This window comes from Kogia breviceps, chromosome 3 (genome assembly GCF_026419965.1).
Source record: "Kogia breviceps isolate mKogBre1 chromosome 3, mKogBre1 haplotype 1, whole genome shotgun sequence".
NCBI classification, from domain to species: domain Eukaryota; kingdom Metazoa; phylum Chordata; class Mammalia; order Artiodactyla; family Physeteridae; genus Kogia; species Kogia breviceps.
In genome coordinates, this window is record NC_081312.1 from 66,417,530 (window position 1) to 66,439,378 (window position 21,849).

Below are 21,849 nucleotides of genomic sequence, written 5' to 3' on the forward strand. Positions count from 1 at the left end.
TGACACATGGCAAAGAAATTCACACTGATATTGTACAAAAATGTAAAATGAAAACACAAATATTTTCACCTCCCCAGATCTTTAATAGCTACAGCCATTTGCTATTCTGGCCAAATTGCTGAAGATTGTGACTAATAAACCTTCCACAAAGAAACAATGATATTTAGTTCTGTCCTGCTCTTCCATTTGAGTCACCTGGCATGTAAGGGCATCCAGTAAATACCATTAATACCAATTTTGCATAGTAGTTCAAAGAATGGGCTTTAGAGTCAGACAGTTCTGGATTTAAAACCTAATTCTACCACTCATTATATGTGGCCTTAGACACACAAAACTTAACCTCGATGTGCCTGTTTCCATATCTGCAAAATTGGGATCCTAATACCAACCTCATAAGTTGCTGTTAGCATTATATGTATATACTCACAAAGGAATATTACACAATGTCAAAGTAAGTGAATTACAGCCATACTCAATGAGATGAATGAATCTTGACATTATAATGTTAAATGAAAAAGAAGTCCTAAAAGATAACATATAACATGATTACCTTTTAATAAGGTTGAAAACAACTAAAATTAAAAATATTCCTTCTTACTAGAGGAAAGCAAGGAAATAAAGAACATGGGATTCAGGATCATGATTATCTTAGGTAAGGATAGCAAGGGATGGAATAGGGCTGGGAAAAACACATGATGAAGTATATACGTCACCATCAAGATCCTGGCTGTTGTCTGGAGTAGGAAAGTCTCTATTTATTATCTTATTTTAAAAATAGCTAAATAAATAAGAGTTGGGCATAAATGTAGTGAGTTTAATGAATGGTGATACTGAAAACATAAACATGCTCTAAGGAAAAAATGTCTTTGAAGAAATAAAAGAGCAAAAAGCATGTAATAATCTCTGGTACTTTTGAAAGAAAAATTCTATGATTATTTTCAGGCACTAAAATGCACATGGTAAATAATGAATTAGGGGTAGTGAATATTCCCTAGTGGCTACAAAGTATTTGTTAGCAAATGACTTGAACTCTTAGGAATTATTCAATGATTTGGAAGCCTAGAGATTTCTGTCTCTCTCTGCGTCTCTTAATCTCTTTTAAATTTGTTACAAGGACCTAGCTGAAGATAATGTTGATGACACTGTATAAGCCTAAAGCATAAAGCTAATGTCATTTGCCAGCACCCAATTATTATGTAACGTCTTTGTGCTTATAATGTTGAGATTTCTATCCTTTATGAATGCACCATTACAAAAAGTAGAAATAATGATTTACATATATGAACTCATAACTGCATAAGATAAATATTACCAGCATCCCATTTTATAGATGAAGAAACTGAGGCACAAGGGATCATATAAGAAATATGACCAAGGTCACACAACTGACTGGGGCCATTAACCAGTTCACTAAAGCTGCAATATAGATACTATAGAGAGAAAACAAATTTCACAACATCTAGCCTACTGATGACCGGGATGTTTTATATGGTACCTGTTAAGTTCAAACAACACAGAGGGAAATATCTGAAGACTCCATCTCCCTGCAACATCATCTGGATGTTAGATTTTAGATAGTGAAACCCATTTGCCTTGGCAAGAGACTTTTTAACTTCCGGTTTTAACTTCAACTCAGTGGCAGACAAGGAGTTCAAGTAAAACAATGTGTAGATGTGTAACACAGACAGTTTACTGAGAAGCACTGTGGTCTTACCTTGGAGGGGGCCTCCTCTTGGGTTATGCAGGTGAGCGAGGGGGGCCTTTCTGTCTGGCAGAGGGAAGGTGAACTACATGTGTCTACATTCTCTGATATGTAGATTGCTGGAAGACTGCAGAGCAGAATGTGAGATGAATAAAACCTGGTCCTAGAAGGCTTTGAGAAGAAATAGTTGCTTGGTCTCAAGAAGTTCTTTCCTTCTTGATTTTCCCCTTTCTCCTCTTTCAGACCTTTTAAGGCAGCAAATTCATGTTTGCAACCCCAAAGCCTTAGGCTGACACCAGCCAGAGTTCAAATAATCACTGCATTTACAGGAGGGTTCAAGCAGTAAAGGCTAGTGTGCCCAATGAGAACAAACATTTCAATTTTAAACTGCTTTTGAATAGATATTGTGTAGACCATGGGAACAAACAAGGGGAACACTTCTTCTTCATGGACATACAACGAACATGTACACAGCCATGTTGCTAAGTTTGACATTTTTCTATAGTGGAAAATGCCTCTAATGTAGGAAACACTTTTACTTTATTTCTTCCTTCCGCAAATAGTTGATTCTTTCATATGTAAAAATTATGTTTCCTTTTGTTAGCATTAATGGTCTTATATTAAATCATGTGTTTTTATCATATCAATTTATGGAAGTATTTTTAGGCACATTATTTATAGAACATTTAGGTCTGCCTTTCAAAGTCCTCAGTAATCTTTAGTGTTTGCTGGTCTGCTTTTAATTTATCAAAGCCCTCCTTCAACAGGCGTTGCACAAAACACACAAGCAGCAGAGATTTCCCCTATACAATGTGTATTTGATATGCTTAATGTTCATCTTTATACACACACAGACGTTGGCATATAAGAAATGTGGAGGGTGCCTATAAATTCAAGGAAACATTTAAGTGCACAGTGATACATAGATACATGGGTATAATACTTTACGTACTTGATAAATATTTTATCCCTACCATAAAGAAAGCTTTTTATAAACTGATTGTTTTTTATTACCTTAAAGTATTGCAGTTGTTTCTCAGCATTCATTGTTCCTTCCTTTTCTTGTCTCAGACAGGAATTGAAGATGAAAAGCTCTGTATCTCTTAGCCACCCTTTCAGTTCTTTGATCCTGACCTCCAGCTGCCTTACCAGGCTTCCGCTTTCAGGAGAGAGCAGGTCACGTGCACCCGACCCACTGTGCCCTGCCATTGTGTCCTGGATCTTCTCTCCTAGGGTTTTCTAATGCATCAGATTAAAAACAAAAACAAAAACACCAACAGCAAAAAACAAAAACATTGATTAGCATAGGTACCAAATACGTATCACAGTTTGGCTGGTGACAGTGTCTGCTGCACCTCCCACCTCACAACTGACATTCAGTTCAGATTAGCTCAATGTTCCATTTAAGATTCGATTCTCCAGCCTTGGGTGTTGTTCTGACTACCACTAGAGGCTTACGAAGACGTCATTCACTTCTAATTTCCTCTAACAGAAAAGAGCTTTGACCCAAAAGTTCACCATGGTCACTGATTAAAAACTCATTTCAATTCTCATGACAGGAGTTTACAGTAAAAACTCTCTGCATAAAAGTTTCAGGAGATAGAAGTTTGAGTTTAATCAATATACTAAAGAGGCCAAGAGTAGACTGTGCATGGAGAATTAAATTCCTTTTTTTTTGCTTTTTTTGTTTTGTGAAGTACAATCCCCTAAACCTTATGACACAGGACTGTTAAGAAGGGGTAGCCTCCTTGGTGCTGTTGATTTTACCTGACCTAGAAATTGTTCAACCCTTCAATTCTTCCCACTTTGCATTTGTGGATGCTAGACTTTCTAAAATATGCGTTAAAAATAAGCCCCAATCCACTATGCTAGAAGCCTGCTTAGATGAACCACTATGGCATGAAGGTACAGTCAAGAAAGTCTTTTTTTTTCGTTTTTTTTTTGGTGGAAAACACTCTTTGGAGAATCAGGATGAATTAATCTATAATGATGAATTAAAGCTACAAAAATAGGCTTTAAAACACAAATAAAATTAAGTCAACAAACATTCATCTGCTGTGTAGTGTTCCGTAAATAGTATCTTTAGGAGAAAAATCTCCTTTCTTGGCAACACCCTTGTATTTTCATGGTGCAAATATTGATAATTTGAAGACCCTCAGTGGAATCCAGATTTAGCTATTGTTTTTATGCTGTAACAAAAGTAGCAGCAGGAGGTGAAATCAATGCCCTTGGAGGGTAGGGTCACAAAAAAGAATTTATTGCCACTTTTTTGTTCTGGAACAGTTTGCAATCATAAATTCTTCATAAACAGAATACTTCAGAGAATGGTCCATCTTCATAAATATACGACAGAGGACATCAATTTCATTTAATTCACAATTTGTGTCAGCACAGCAGATGCCAAAGCCTGCCTTGATAGGGTTGTTTAATATGCAATTGAGACAGAGTAATATGCAGCACAGGGGACAAAATTTCACAGATTAAACTGTACGCACCACTGACATTTCATTCTAATGTATTTCCATTCCACACTGTTCACCTTAGATGAAAGTAATATTAAAAACCATATCCCTCTATTTTACTATTGTTAGAAGTTAAAATCCTTGTCTTTAAATTTTTTTCATGCCAATTAAAATGTAATCATGCCAATTAAAGCAGTATGCCTGGTGGTGGTAGTGTAGCACAGGTTTTGTTAAAATCTTCCTAGCACCCTTCTCTCCCTAGCAATCATTACAAAACACTGCATACTGCATTCGAATGATATTTTTGTTAAAATGACAACCATTTTTAAGGTATCTGGCTCATAAAGGATAGCTAAATATTCTGTTTCTTTTTTTAATGTTATCTTGATTTAAAATTTTTGTTTAGGGAGCTACATACATGATATACTTCAAACAATTTTCCAAAAAGATTATTGTTAATTATTTATCAAATTAGAAATAGATATGTGAAAATACAGCATAGGCAGACTATTGCTTTATCTATCAAGCATATAAAGTTGCTGCTCTCATCTATTTAGTAAACAGTCTTTTAAAATGTCAGACACTAACCACATTTCTCCTGTATGAGATCAATGAATTCTGTAGAATTTAGTAGGTTCTGATTTAAATCACCATATTATAAAATGAAAGCCATTAATTACTATTGAAAAGTTATGTAACAATAGGTCAGAGTAAAAACTTTTAACATTTTAAGTTAACTTTGCACGATTGCAGAGTGTGGTGAATTTAAATGAGAAAGCAAGGATTTAAACTTGCAGTTTTTTAATCACCTAGATTAAGCATGGCATAAACTGAACACTGGCATTCCTCCAAGTCATCAAGGTACATGGAGAGCTTTTTATTCAAAATATTTTTGGAGTATTATTTCTTTAAAAATTAAAAGGCAGGAAAGGGAAGGCATGCAAAATCATGCTCCATATCTGACACCACCCATACTTAGCTGTTATAATTAATCATTTAAGTAATTGACAAATTTAGCTTACCCTTGATTTGAAGTGAAGGCAATTTAGGAGAGAAGTTGATGAAAAAATACAGTTTAACCTCTCTCTCTCAGCTGTCTTCCAACAAAAGGACAGTACTGTCTCCTGCACAGTGCCATCCTGGTCTCTGGGTAACAGAATCTCTATATTGCCTTTTTGCCAGATTCTTGCATCTCAGTCTTTGGCTGAGACCCAGCCCATCATTGCGTGAAATGAATTACATGAAACTTTTTTTTTTTTTTTTTTGGCTTTTGTTAAAAGTGAGCTGGAAATTGAGGCACAAAACAGAGGCCGATTTAATTCTGCAATTCAGATTTGGGTCAAGTTTGCATCTTTGTTTTTGTGGCTTTAGTGTGGCTTGAAAGCTATAGTGACAACTCCACTTTTCATCTGAAGGGTACAGTAAATAGTTAAACAGTGGATGTCTCTAACATGTACCTTCAGAATAAATTCTATTAACATTCATTCAAGCATGACAGTCAGTGTATATCAGATATACTCTATTATAGTTGACTTGGTGCATACCCATAATACATGGCATATTTTACTTACTTTTTTTATGTATTAAAGAACAAAAATTATTAAAAACCTGAGAGAAGACAAGTTCAGAGTAAAAAAAAAAAAAAAATCAACAGAAGAGGAAAAGCTGTGTTTTTCCCCCATAATAGCATGAATAGCTTGTTTGAAATGTAGGTAGTGAATTGAAAGAGAGAGATATTTGTGCCTCAAATTAGAAATCAGACAGGGTGCTTCACAAAAAATGTACACATAACCTACAAACAGTAATAAAAATGCAAATACCCCAAGCAGTTCCCATTTTTCATTAATTGAATCCACTTTTTCAAGGAGATCATTTGGTAGTAAAACGCCACCTTTCTTCAAAGCTTCAACCTTACTAAGCAGCTCCGTCTTTTTCAGGTCCCTGATGGACATTTCCACACTGTATCGCTAAAACGGGAAGAGAAATAAAGATACCATTAGGGAAAGAGGTGTTCTTAGAAAATCTTTGAGCACAGAGTTAGTGAGGCTCATGGGTGTTAAAAGTTTGTGTTTCCAATAAAATTAATGGGGAGGCTAAACTAAGAAACTTGAGTAGTTGAGAAAAATTGCTGAAAACAGTTAAAAATATACAAATTTCTCACATATACGCAAACATCCAAGGTATTCCATTTAGTTGACTAAGATTTATGTCTTTCCAAACCAAAGTTTGTACACACATTTGATCTTTATCTTAAAATACTCCAAACAGGAACATACCTGGTCTAGAGGGATTTAATATCAAAATTAGTTTTGGCCAACATCTGGCTCCAGAGTACTGCCTATCACTCATCTCTGCCTCCCAAAGGACTAGTCTCAGAGTGGTACAAATAAAATGATCCTTACAAAGTGTGTAACTTCCTCCTTATCCTATAAGTCCCCTAAATTCTGTTAACTTTTTTTTTTTCATTTTTCTTTTACTTAAAAATTCTGTGTGGGCTTGGAGAAGAGGTACTTATAGAGAGGAAAAAACAAAAAACAAAAAAATAGTGTCTTGAGAATGGTTACAAATCTATGCTTCCTTACTGATTACTGTAAAATGTCCCTAACATCACAATCAATTACAGAACTCTCTTCCCACAATATACATTGTATTCTAACAAACTGCCAAGTGGGTGTCTCCTAAAGGATGTTTTGCTGGTGATAATAAGTGCTATTTAATGTGACAGTTAACTAGGGTGATTCTCTTCAAATAACTCTATTTGGAGAACTTCATAGGTAGAACGTCTTATATTATGGACAAGTATATATGACTATGGATGTATTTTTTAAATGTGCACCTAAAATCAACTCTGAATAGAAAAACTAGATTCTGGTCAGAGTATTAAACATATTTTACAACTTTAGCACATTTCCAAATGTATACTGGCAATCCCTAAACTTCTTTCTTCAGTGCATAAAAGTTAGGTTACTGGGGTCCTTGGTAATAATACACCATTGTCCTAACTGAGCTAAGATGAGCACCTTACCAGATCTAATAAGAAATGCTTTTGTCTGGGCAAAGTAGGAAAGCAGCACGTTCAAAACATGCCCAAGCACTTGGGTGATTTTATTCACCTTGAAAACATGATACTATGTAAGATCCCAAACTAAAATACAATTGGAAGCAGCTTAAAGGAAAAGAAGGTGTAAAATCCCTGTTTCAGTTAATAGGCCCTTAGCATTTTCCTGCATATGTTTGCATACTTTTAGTTTCATATTTTAATCTTTCATTTACACTAAACATGCACATCATTTGTATTATGTAAACTTCTCCAAATGTTAGTCATTTGTGGATCACAGAACAAAATGTTTTAAATGAGGTGATTTAAAGCATTTCGTAGTATTAATGATGTTGATCAGGGTGTCAGAGTATCCAAAATTACATGAATATGCATAATGAAAAGAATCAAGGGTTGCTTTAGAGCTCTTTCAGAATTTGGCCTGTGATACATGGGAATTCTGATTGTATTTTCTAATGGCAGGCAATTACCAAGACCACATTACTCCAACACTTATAAAACACACTGTCCACTCGAGTTTTCTGGACTCAACACTCAACAAGTATTCTAGAAACCTAAATAGTGTTTTATTTATCAGAATAATGATTAGAGGAGAGGGCAATCTGCTTTATGTAATCAGAGTCCCATCTGAAGATGATATGGCTGACAAAGATTTACATAATTAATTTGGTAAGACTTCTTTGACATAATATTGGGGGAACAAGCATTTCAAGCAAACAGAAGAATCCTATTCAAATCTTTTGCTTATGCCATGTGCATTAATTGGCGGAGTCCTCCAGCTGTGCCACCCGGGATCAGCCGGAACCAGTTATCACTTTCACTTGTAACAAGCTCACCCCCTCTCGTTACCCCAACTTTGAACAGCTCCTACACATCAGATCAGTCAAGAAAGACAACAGTTTAGATGTGTCCCATAAACATCATAATCTTGTAATAATAAAAATATAAAAAACAATTAATTTAATTTTAGACATAATAAAATAATATTCTCTGTGAAATCTAGTACCGGTAGTCACTGCAACAGCTATTATAAAAGGTTATTACATTTAAAAACTTGTCTTTAAGTATGCTCTCTGTCTTTGTCACCACGTAACCTACTGTATAAACAGGCTGATGAAAGATGTGATTGATGGACGATGCCTTCAAACTATAAAAGCTAAGAGAATACAGCTAACTGTTAGATGTATTGGTATGTGTGTGAGAGGTAATAGAATGTCATGTAATTTAAGATGAAAATATTTATTTTAATTTTTGAAGCACTCTGAAGGTTGAATCTGATATAATTTAGGGCCTCAAGCTGTATATGTCATCATGCCAGAGGGTTATATTTTTGTTGATGTTAGTATGTTTTTGCTTTTCTCTCTCCAGCATTTTCAGAAGCGTTAGAGAGGGACAATCAACTGCCAGCTCTATTAGTTCTCGGTCATTCTATCAAGTAGGGCTACTTTAGCCTGTGGTGAGAAAATAATTCAGTCTTCATATTCATTGCGTCCACAGCAGTAAGTGAGCAGAGGCTGCCCCATTGTGCCCTGTAGTCTAGGGATGTTATGATATAGACTACTCTTCAATAGTCAAAAATGAGATTAACAAAGTTAAAGTCAGAAGACTTTTCTTGAGTGCTAAGGTAAATAAGCATCCAGTATTTAATTTCCTCACAGCACCTGCTGTGGGCCCGTCTAGTCAAAAATAAAATATATTCTATTGAAAGGGTGTATTTACATTATTAAGTGTATTTGCTTGGCCAATTCAATTTTGACTAATGAAGCCTCCTAATAGATATGTGAATGATCTAAATTAAAGACACAGGCCACTCCTATTCTAAATGCCACTCCTGTGTGTATATAGAGATATATAAAGAAACCTTTAAAAACCGAATTAAAAATAACCACAAACACTAGCTCATTTTTAAAGCTAAGAATTAAAGAAGTTTTTGAAAAATTCTTATTCAGTGCTTCCTTTTTAAAAGCACAAATACTAAAATTGAATTATAAAACAAAGTCAGCCAAAACAGGACTTCTGAAGTAAATATAATTAGAAATGCATGAAGACTTGATTGAGATAACTTTTTTGACAGTTATGCTAAAGGGTTTTTTTCCCCCCAAACCTTCTTTTTTGCCTTTTTTTTGTTTTGTTTTTGTTAAAAATCACACCGAAAATTCTGCCCAAATGGAGACTGGAACAATGCCTTGAAACAGTGTTAATTGTCACCATGGAAACCAGAAGAATAAGCCATTTTGAAACTGGTATAGAAGGCACACATTGAGCAACTCAAGCATTTTTCTGCCTCCCTCAATGTTAAAGAACAAGATGCCTTGTCACTGTGAGGTCAGAGAAAGAAAGCGTCATGAAAGGGATGTCGATGCTCACTGTCTACTAAGTAAAAAAATAAAAAATAAACTACATACAGCTAATGCTACAAGACTCTACCCAGTGAATCTTTTTGAAATACAAAGATCATCAAAAGATGGCCAGGATTGGGGGATGGATTCCACCTAAGCAAAACTTCAGGGCTATATTATGTGAACCTTGCCCCCAAAGCTCCCTGGGAATTCTGCTGTTGTAATAAAACTTCAGAAGAGGAAAGAAAAAAGGCAGCATGATGGAATTCAAAATAATGCTCTAAAAAGCACACAGAGAGATTAAGACATCCATTGTAAGACTTTTGTATGGTGCTTCTGTTGGTTATGCTGAAAAGAGACCAGACATTGCTGAGCGGAGAGTGAAGTTTTGGCTACGAAAAACACAAGAATTAAACCAAAGAATTTTCTTGATGATTAGAATAGGGCTGTCAGATGCTGTATCTTCAGGGTTTGAGTATTTACATCTTACACTGTTTTTTAACTTGGGCTTTGTGTGATTTTATATGAGGAAGAGTAAAAGCAAGGAAAATGATCTAGTTATTATAATTACAGTTTGATTACCTTTCCCAGTGCAAAGTAATACCATAAACACCTGTATATCCAGCATAATCCCCTCTCCCATAAACACACAACAGGTAGAGAAAATACACTGAGAAAATAAAATGTATTATAGTCTATTAACAAGAAAGCTTATGCTAGGAACACACCAAAACACCAAACCACTGGTAAAATTATGCGTGAAAATACGCATTTTTGCACAAAAATGCAGGGATGTGTCCGTCTATGACTCCCGTATTGTGTTTTCGGGCTAGTGTTTGCCCTCCTCATGCGAGGCTTCATGGTGGCCCCTCAGCAAGTCCATGCCTAATGCCATTCAGTGGTGAACAAAGAGTCTTTTTATATGAAAGTCCAGGGTCCACAGCTCAGCTGTACATGCTGAGTGCAGGAATCTGCTAGAGGCCAGTGTCCCCTTTGCAGCAGTTCTTGCACTGCCCCCTTTTTCAGAGCACCAGTGTCCAGCATCTCACAATGCATGTGATGTTTCACATGGAGCCAATATCACCAACACTTAGGGAAGATGTTCAAGATTGAAGAAGAGGGTTCAAGCCCAAGACAAACAATAAGTTTGTCTTATTGTTTTGTCAAGTCTTTACTTCTTGCAAACTCCTTGTATTTTACCATTAGCAATTTATGGTGAATAACTGCACAGAGAAATTATAAAGACTCCTACAATTGTCCTTGTAAATTGATAATAGGCTTTCTTGATTGGGATAAATCTGCTGCTGAGCCTTTGGAAAAATTAAAAAGTGCAATGTAATTTAAAATTGCCAGAACTCACACAGCAAATTACATCTGAGGTTAAGAATTGAGTTTTCCCCCCTCTTCTAGCTTATTTCATTTGCATGATCTGGAAATCACATTACATTGGCCATGTATTGTTAATTGGATATAGATTGCATTATCTTTAATATAAATCAAACTACAAATATTAAAATGAATTGCAAATTCCCTAATAGAAGATCATAAAACAATCTTTTTTAAAGTATCCCCCATTAATAATTTAATTCCAATTATATCACTCAGAAAACGTAAGTAGGAAACCTGGCAACTTATTTCTCCAATCATTCCTTTTACATAACAAATACCTAAGGCTTTTTAAATAAATGCCCAGAGCAAAATTCACTGTTATAGAACAAAAATAAAAAACAACCATGACTGAAAACTTTTCAATGCCAATTTTAAGTAAAATACTGCATAAGAACACCAAATCTGCCTGTCTTATCCCTTCCCTACCCAGGTCTAGGGTGAGAAAAAAGTCTCCTACAGAAAAGATTTACTAAGTTTAAGAACTATTGTAATCATACTCTGAAATTATAAAATTGATTATTATTCTTCTATTTATTTCTTAAAAGGTCCTCTAGCTCCTTAGATTTTTCTATAAATTTAATGTCTTTCTGAAGTCTTTGCATGGCCTTTAATGAGTTTATATTAAATATTTAATACTGTTTAGGGCATATCCACTACTACCAAAAACAGTTATATTCCCAGCAGTCCCACTGTTTCAGGCAGAGGACTTGATTGATCCTCCTAGTCTGAATTGAGTAGAATGAAAAGAAGCAGTTGGAAAATAGCTGCAATCATTTAATGCAGATGACCTCTGACAGCCTCGCAGCTCTTCTATCTGAACAGAAATTTGCATGGGGTCTCTGTGCAGAGGAACAATGTAACCTAAATGGTAGACAATCTTTATTCTAATGAAGTGGGTGTCAAGGTCAATGTAAAACTGCAATGATAAATGGTACACCACTAGGCAAGAGAAGTTGCATAGGCATTGTAGTGCTTTCACATTAATTGAAGACTGAAATGCACTGCGTGAAAAGCACAAGCCTCTCTTTTCACCATAATGTGTTAATGCACCAATGCCGAAATGATTTCAAGATGTTTGCCTGTTGACATGTATCTTATTGCAGAAATAACGTAAATATGAAATTATGGCACAAAATGGATATTTTTAGAATTTAGCTTTTTCCCTGAATATAATTACAAAAATCTAAATGAAATATCTCCAAACAACGTCCTGACATCTAATGTAATTCCTTTGATCCCCTTTCCTTTTCTTTTTCTATTTAGACCTGTCTTTAATTAGTTTCAACCAGCCACCTTTTATAGACCCTTCGATGGGTACTTTCATACTGAGCTAAGTGTAAAAGAGGACCGAGTAGAGGAGAATCATTCAAATATATATATTTTCCCTCTTACTTCTAAGTTTTCTACTTGGTCTGCAGTTAAGATCTTCAGGTGTTGTCTGTCCTGAATAAAAGTGTAATGAAAAGCCCATGGTTTGCAAAAGAAAATAACTATTTTCTAGCATGAGAACTAGAAAACTATAATCTGGTTGTTTGACATTGCCAAAATGACTACACAGCAATAATTACACCACTTCTTCAGTTGATCTAGCAATTTTGTGGCAGTCAATATTTTTCTTTATATGAAAATAAGGACAGTAAGCTGCTTTTAAAAAATCCTGATCTATTTAAGCCTGTGAAGGGAACATTGTTTGCTAATACACTCATTAGCAACCAACCATTTTAAGTTCATCAATTAAACAGGAAATGGAGTTGCACCATTAGTTACAATTTGCTAAAATACTGATAAGAGCATATTGCTAACCATTTGAGAAACATTTCCAGGCTCAACCCATAATATGTTATAAACTGGATGCATTTTTATGGTTGACATTTTTTTCTGATTCCGGTAGACTCTGTGATACAGCCACCTTTCACAACACTAAGCTTCCTGCTACAAATAGATTTTAATAATGGAATTACAGTTATACTAGTCAAGAATGGTCTGTAGGTCTTTCGGTCTGCAGTGTTGGTGAATAGAAGGCTATTGGTATGATTTATTATAAAATAACTGATATTGCTTGTTTGAAAGTCTGATGTAAAAACAAACCGTCTCAAATAGAAATCGACATTCCTGAAATGGTAATTCAGAGGAAAAAAAATCTCAACATGAAGAAGGATAGTGAAAAAGGAAAAAAAGTTACTGATGAAACTGTTTAAAAAACTGTACAGCTTCATCTGCGTGTGATTTGTCAGGTCTGAAGCTTTGACGTGCCCAAGGGGCAGACCCCAGCGGGGAGTGGGCTGCCGAGCTAAATAGCTGTGAAAGAAGTCTTAATGTAGGATGGAATTCAAACTAACCTTGACATGACCTCGGGAAAAATATGCAAAAAGTAAAATGAATGCACTCTGCAAGATACATCCTAATTTTGTGGTGGAGCTGGTTAGTTTTACAAACATAACTGAGACCTTAAAAGAAAAATAGAGAGCTAGTAAAAGGGGAAAACTTTGGAATTCAGGCAAAAAAAAAAAAAAAAAAAAAGAAAAAGATGTAAGCAGGCATGATGTGTTACGGTGAAGGCATGTGAACCATTTGGAAAGAATCCAAATAAAAACCCACACCGAACAATATTGTTGTCAGCCTGTCTATTCAGGAAAATTGGTTTTTTTAGGTTGAATATAAATGACACAAAGCCAAGATTACATCATTGCATTACAAAGTCTGTTGTGGCTTTTAGCTGAACAAGCCCCATGGATCTATTGGTTTAGGACAGTAATTCAGTAAGGAGGTTTTAATGTGTTATTTTTCCTCCAGTGTCAATAAAAAATAGAAGAATTTAAGAAAGAAATATCGTGAATGCTCTCTAGTCTCTTCCTTGCTTTTGATCCATATTTGATAAGCCAAACTCAAATTTTAGTTGATGCACTGAGTCTTGATTTGACTTTATTGTAAATTTTGCGTGTTTTGAAGTGATCGGCTTAAGGAGGAAGGCATTTGTTCTAGCTCCCCAGCCAAGGACTGGCTAACTCATTGGATATATGGAAATTTTAATTGAGTGTCAACTTGTGCAGAAATTCAATCCTATTACCTTCTCAATGCAATTTTGGAGCAACACCAGTTATTTACTACACTACTAACCAGACTTTAAACATAATTAAATTGCTAAGAATATACACCCCAAATCTAATGACTTAAATCCCTACAGCAAGGATGTGATCATCCTTGATGATCATTCCTGGATCAGGTATATATGCTTCTATTAGATTTTCATAAGCATAAAGTGAGCAGAAGAATGCAATCATTTAGAAGTACAGAAGTACAAGGAATTTTGCTAAGAACCTGTTGAACAGCCATTTGTAAAGACCACTGCTTAGTAGATATGTCATGCCGTAGGGCCCTTTTTTTGGTTTAGTCTTATTCAGTATTTTTATTAGTGAACATATTTGTATATGGCATGTTGATTAGACTGCCAGATTACACTAATCTCATTTATCAATAAAGAAGAGTAAATATTTTAGCTCAGATATCATAAACTCAAGCACCTACAGGTAGTGGTATATACTAGTAAACTGGCTCCCTGGGGGAGTGATTTCCCTGGTGTAAATATTCCCACCATGGTGGATTCCAAGCTACCAGTGGTTGCTACTGCTGGCAAAATTCCTGAATATTTGACAATCAACTCTCAAAAGCTAGAACTAACCAGATCCAGCACCCCACTACCTGGCATCTAATGTACAGGAGTTGAGTATAGATAAGTCATCTTCTATCTTTCATACTCTAACTATTGCTAGGGTCATAGAAAAAGAGAACTATTGATATTTTTCTCTACTAAAAGAAAATGCATAAATGTGATGATTACTAACATTTGATTCCAGTCAAGGGGAAATAAGAGGAAGTAGTGTGGATTACAGAGGATAGGAGAGCACAAGTTTCTCTACTCAGCTCTGCCAACTGTTCCCGTGTGGGAATATGGCTTCAATATGGCTTCTGTGTGGCCAGGTACACATCTGAAGAGAAGACAGAATGTATATTTTTATGTGAAATCTTATAATTTTTATAAGTTGAATTAAAACTTTTAAACACTGTACACGTCAACCTATGTCTCTGAGTTAGATCTGAATTTTCAGGCAACTATTTTGCAGTGTCGATTTTAGACGATGATACTAGACTCCAAGAGAACACAACATGCTGGCATAGTAGATGAAACCGAAGAAGGAGATAGGACAAATATCAAGCCAGACAGAGTTAATAACCATCCCCTCCCCTCATAAAAAAAATAGAAATACAGAAACTGCACAAAGAATGGAGGTGACTAGGTTTCAATTGTCTTTAGGTTCAATGAGTCAACAGACAGTGGAAGGAATGTTAAAAAAAAAAAAAAAAAAGAAATATGATGATTCAGGGCTGAACTGAGACAAACCCAGGGTCAAAAAAAGAAAGGTAGAAGATAGGTCAGCTTGACTGTGGTTTACTAGGCCCAAACCTGTAGTCCTGGTTCTCATTGGGTTCCATGTTCCAAGAGGGACCTAAGCAATGTATTAAATATCCAAAGGAGAGCACTTAAGGAAGGGAGAAGATTCAACACTTCTCCAGGGAGCAAGCTGCTGAAGAAGCCGGAGACAGATATTCTGCCGAGAGGTAAATAAGAGTTGAAGATGACAGAAGAGAGGGAAGAACATGTTAGCAGATTTGGAATATTTAGAGGACTAAATAGAAAACATTAATCTGTTTCATCTGACCTCAGAGGTCAAGTCTGGGATCAAAGACTGAAGCACAAGAAGAAAGAAAGCCTGGGCGATAGTGAGTTCTCACTCACCAGAGTTATTCAGGCAGAGACCAGAAGTCTACCCAGTTGGGATATTTTATGGGATAATGAGGCACTGAATGAGGATTGGTCTAGAAGATAGTCTAGAATTCCTCTCTATTTTAGAAAGTTGAGCTTCTTTGGGCCCATATTCACCAAATCAGCCATAACAATCACGTTATTATGTGCAGAAGAAATGCCAAGACTGAAAAACAGCAAGTTAAGGAGAAGCTGTCGCTTGCTGGAAAGAGACTCAGATATAAGATACTCATGCAGAGAAACCCCGGAGAACAACAGTGGAGCAAAGACACAACCACATAAAATGTAAGCTATACAATCTAAGCTCAAATACAGAGAACAAAAATAAAAGGCGAGGTTGACTGAAAAATTCTCAAATCATCTTCAATCTGTCCTACTTTAGAGGCATATTTGATGAATTCCTGAACTTAAGGAAACCTTTTGGGTCCTTTTTTTGACTAAATATTTTTAGGATATAGGAAACTTCTACTATACAATTTATGCAGTTAGGCCCATATTTCAAGAAGTCCTTCTTGTAGATATTTTAAAGACAAACTTCACAAATACCACTCTCAAAAATTTTCTTCCATTGATATGTATCAGAACTTTCTCTAGCAGATATCTAGGAAATGTGTTATAACTCTTGCTGCCAGCAGTGTGGGCATAATGGCAATTTCTCCGACATGCTATGAAACTTCATGGTTCTGCTGTATTATGTCGAAAATCTGCACATCTCAATGGGTTTTCTGTTCATTCCAGTGCACTTCAGTGACGATGTGGATCACTGCCATAATACATCATGACTGTTCTAATTACAGTTTCATTATGATATACCCTATCAGGACTGTTGTAATGTCATGTCAGCACATAGTAAGAATAGTTATGCAATTATGTAATATCTGTTAGAGTATGCAGTGTACAATGGAAAAAAAAAAGAAAAAAGACATGAGGAGCAGCAGTTAATGTAATGAAGCTCAGTTTTCTCCTTTAAAAAAGTTTCTAATTTAAAAGTACCATTTCTTTTGTTTCCCATCTCCCAACCTAAACAAACGCCTTCAAACACATTTATTTTTGTTTAATTGGATACTACTATATAATTTAATGGACTAATTTTTTTAATAAAGCAAAATAAGAGAAAAGAGGGGCTTCCCTGGTGGCGCAGTGGTTGAGAGTCTGCCTGCCGATGCAGGGGACACAGGTTTGTGCCCCGGTCCGGGAAGATCCCACATGCCGCGGAGCGGCTGGGCCCGTGAGCCATGGCCGCTGAGCCTGTGCGTCCGGAGCCTGTGCTCCGCAACGCGAGAAGCCACAACAGTGAGAGGCCCACGTACCGCAAAAACAAACAGAAAACAAACAAACAAACAAAACAAAAAAAACAAAAAAAGAAGAGAAAAGGGAAGTCCTTGACTGTAAGCTGTTCTCTGTATGTCACAAAAGAATAAGATTCACCTAATATATGCGACAAGAAATCCAGTAAAAATTTAAGTGTAATAAATTAAAGTCCACTGAGGCTTACTATTATGCAAACTTCAAATACAAGGTCACATTCTTCTGTTGCCCTTGATCTCTTGTTGCACATAGAATTTCTTGCCTCATCTCCTAAAACTCAATTGACCAGCTCTGTCTTAAAAAAAACTATGATAATGAAATGAGATAAAGCATTAACATCCATATTTACTTCTCTAAATTATGACCATAAGTATTCACTTGCCTTTAGTCCAGCTGCCAAGATACACCCAAATATCTACAAAAATAGAAATCTTGTCATTTGTCATAAATTTGAAGAATAAACTCTCAAAGGATGAGGGCATGCCTTTTTGGTCAACCATGGAGTATCTTGAATATTTGAGGCCTTCAGAAAACACTGAGTCAATGAATAGTTTCTCAAACTAAGTGATACATGAACTGCTTTTTGTTGTTTTAATATACAATCATGGGAGAATTTATATATCAAAGCTTACCCCATATCTTTATAGCTGAATTACAGGCCTGTTCAATGCATTTATAATAGAAATGCTGACGAAGCCTAAAGCATGGACGTGTACAGTTGTGCAGCAGCAGCCATTTCAAATATAGATATATTTTTAGCATTAGGAGGGACCAAGTTTGTTTAAATCTGGACTTTTTTTTTTACAATTGCAAGTAATGTTAATAACACACTGTAAATGTTAAGGCTAAGTGTGCAATGTCAAAATAGATTGAATCTCTCTGAAAATTGGAAATTCAGGCTTTTCAAACGTAATCCAGATGTTTGGCTTTTATTCAGATTTCAAGAAAGAGGGAACTAATATGATATAAAATTCATACATGCATATTTCATTAGTGCCTTTTGTATCACTGAATTAAACATTCTGAAACGTGCTTTTCCCAAATCACATAGAGTTTTAAACCAAAGCGGTTGCCAAGATGTTGCTCACCTCAAAAATAATGCCAAATTAATCTCATAAGGAAGAAACTATATATTTCTTACGTTAACTCTGTTGATAATGTTTCTCCAAAGACAGTATCCTGCTTTCTCTTTGAGGATGACAAGAAAAATGAGAAGTAGAACGCTGTAGCCATTGTAGTGTATCAAAAAGATATTACTGCCGAACATGGTAACTTTGAAAATCTGTGAAACTCAGTGGCCTAAATGAAGGCTGAAAGCACTGTCCCCCATACTGTCATCATCAAAAACAATCTTTTCAAGTTTAGTGCAAATGGGCATTCCCTAGGGACCATGGACTCCAGCACTGAGAAGCATGTCCAGAACTCACCATGAAGGTGTTAAGACAGAGCCAATCAAAGCATTTCCAGGGTTGTCTGCTATGAAAACACAAGAGAAATGCCATCATACCTTTTATGTATTCACATCATGACTTTTCTTTGGTAGGGTGTTTTTAACCTTTCAAAGGGTTTTAACATCTATAATCTTAATAGATCCATAATGCCATGGGGTTTTTCTTGGTGACTGCCTGAGTCCATGTATAATAAAATATTTGATCTCTTAGGCCACTTTTTGAGAGTACTCTGGGTGTCTTAACATCAGATGAGGATGAATGTTGTTTCAGAATTAGGATATAAGCTCCTGCAATGGAGTATATAAGGTCAGGGACCATGTTTTGTTGACCCTTTATCTGCTGTAACTCTAAGCAATTATGGCTTAGATATAGAAGGGAGTTGGAAAACATTTATTCATTTGAATTTCTCCTAAAAGACCAGGTGAGCCTGTATCAGGCTGTTGAAATATAAGCCAGGTATAATTATATAGTACACAGAACTGAGTAGCAGGTGATTGCCTTATTTCTCTTTGAATTTAATGCTCAGTAAAACTTATTTGGTTAAAGTATCCCGTATAGAATTTTTAGAAACAGTGAACAAATTTAATTGTTTCCCATGGCCAGGAATGGTTAATATAAGAAAAACTCCTATAAAATGTATCAAAGAAAAGAGGAAGGTGACAGCAGCTCTTTAAATATTTAAGGACACCTTTTATGAGTTCAGTGTTTTCTCACAGCAATAATATTGGATCAGAATGCAAGAGGCTGGCTCCAATTTCTAGTTCCAACACGAGTCTGCTATAGACTTAAAAACTTTTCTGTTCTAGCCTCTCTTTTTTGTTTCTTTCGGGTACATGTCCATATTTACAGAGAGAGCTTTTAAGAAAATAAACTTTAAAGATTTTAGGCTTTAAGGTTTAAGTACTGTGTCTTGCTTCAGCCTCAAAAAGCTTGACTGTCATTTCAATGGATTTTTCTCTTTTTTGTTCTCCTACGCGGCAAACCCATGGGGAAAGTTAGTAATATCACATCTGTCTTACGGGTTAAAAATTGATACACAGACGTTAAGTGACTTGCCCAAGGTCAATAAGACCATGCTAAAAGCCAGAAACAGAATTTTCTGGAAGAATTTCAGCTTAGTTTGCTAGGCCATTCTGTTATTCTTGAAAATGTGTCTTTAGATATCAGTCCAGAAATCTGAGGAAATTGGTGGGCCCTGGGAGTATAATGTAAATAAAGTCAAGAATGCCATCCAAAGTGACTTTAGAGTAGTCAAAACACAGTTAAGAACCCCACCCTTATAACTTCTACAGCCAGATTCACTTTGGTGTAGGCTCATCTTCCAAACCTCCATACATCTTCAACAGCATGAGGCTGAGGCTAAAAGGGCAGATAAGAGAGTTCTCACTGTTAGTCATACCTGTCATCCAGGAGCTCTGGGGTACAGGTAAAAATTTATTAGTATGAACTAAGGCTATAAAGAGCAAACCTGGGTTGTGACAACTGCTTTTAACTATTTTTCCAGTTATGTAAGGGAGTCTACCATAAACATTCAAGTAAGTTTACTAAAACAGCACATCAAAGAGAAACATACTGTGCTTGTGTGTATGTGTATGTATGTGTATCCAATCACACAAGTGATAAAAGTAAGGAAGAGGATGGAGAGAAGATTTAGAGAACAAAATGAAGGAAATGCATAGATATATGGAGAGAAAGTAATAAGTAAATAGGGAAAATTACAAAGGTTTAAACAGATAGGGGAAACAATAACTAGTCTGCAGAGAATAAACCACAACAACTACATAAAAATAAAAGTACTGCAGAAGAGGAAGGAAATCACAGATGGAGAGAAGGTCTTCAGTGAATGACTTCCTTGAATAATCAGATGAAAGAATATGATAATGATGGCTTAAAAAAATTGTGTAAGGGCTGCAGAAATTCACTAAGAGGAGATGAGAACAAAGAGAGGCAGAAGTACCAGGATGTGGCCATTTAGTACAGCTTACATCCATAATAAAGGATAACTTTTCAAGAATAAATAGGTACTAAAATTTGTGATTTTGAGGATTTTCTCTAAGCACCATCAATAGGGAGCCCCTTCACTGGGCACCATCTTCCCCGTGACTGTTACTTCTGCCTTTGCTATATTGGCGGCTTGCTACATGGTCCAAGGGATGCCATTTCATATTTCTGTGTAAAATCTGTTCCATTTAAGACAGGGACAATGATATACTCGCCACTTACCCACCACAGATATAATTTAAGGAGTAAATAGGTCATGTTTCTACAAAATTTCAAATCTCTGTGGAAAATGCATCATTAAAAAAAAAAGTCTCTACTTTTAATACACATGACTTTTGTAATAAGATATTTTTGGTCTATTACCCATTTGCAAGTAAGAATGCAAATGTCCCATTCATTTTTCTTATATGTCTTAGAAATAAGGTACTATAACTACTGTCTACATTAGAGAGTAAAACAAGTCACATTGGAGGGGAGTCATTGAAAAGGTACTATATATATATTTCTTTTTTCCCTGCTCTTTTAGAAAATATATCAACAAAGCTTTACTATTTTTCTCTACCCTTAATGAAGGCAGGAGGGAACATGTTGATATTACCCAGTAATACTACTTCTCCAAATCTATACACACATGACCATTTAATTACCGAGTTCTATAAACATGGAAACAGAAAAGGACCCACGCCAAACATTTTAATTTGTGAACTAATGAGTTTCAAAGAGTTAGGCCAAAAAAAAAAGAAAATATATGCCTGGAATCAGATTGCCCATTTTTAAACTCTGCTTGCATTGCTTACTAGCTGTGTAATTCTCTACGCCTTAGTTGCTCATCGGGGGATAATATTAATACTTCTTTCATAAGGTTGCTCTGAGGACTGAATGTGCTAATATATGCAATGTCCTAGACAATTCCTATTACATAATAAGCACTATATTAAAGTGTTTGTTCACACTTGATCCAAATGTTGCATGCTAAAAAAAAATAACCTTTGGCATAACTTTTCTCATCTCTTTTATGCCCCTAGTTTGTACATTTATGTAAAACTTCCCTTCACTAAATAAAACACTGAATCTAGCAATCAAAATTCAGTAGGGAAAAAAACCTTACCTTTTATTGACTTCCACTGCACACATGGCTGAAAGCTATTGTGATTTGCCATTGGTTTGTTACTCTTCCCCAGTGTGTCTTCCTGATTTTGGTAAAGGCCTAGGAGCATGTCAAACTGATTCCCAAATCTGAGGGGTTTTCCCATATTGCATTCTTGTGCAATGCACCTATCTCTATTCGACTTATTAAAATTCTATCTAGCAAGGTCC

The 21,849-nt window shown here is 35.7% G+C and overlaps 1 protein-coding gene across 4 annotated transcripts in view; it reads right to left on the bottom strand.

Moving 5' to 3' along the window:
• The window catches only part of AKAP6 (A-kinase anchoring protein 6), a 506,591-nt gene that overhangs the window by 98,939 nt on the left and 385,803 nt on the right, over positions 1–21,849 (bottom strand). For all 4 annotated transcript variants that reach the window (XM_059059544.2, XM_059059543.2, XM_067028592.1 and 1 more), the window contains 2 exons: positions 5,985–6,131; positions 2,717–2,941 (listed from right to left, as the gene is read on the bottom strand). In XM_059059544.2, coding sequence (XP_058915527.1) covers positions 2,717–2,941; positions 5,985–6,131 — 372 coding nt within the window. The remainder of the gene's footprint in view (positions 1–2,716; positions 2,942–5,984; positions 6,132–21,849) is intronic.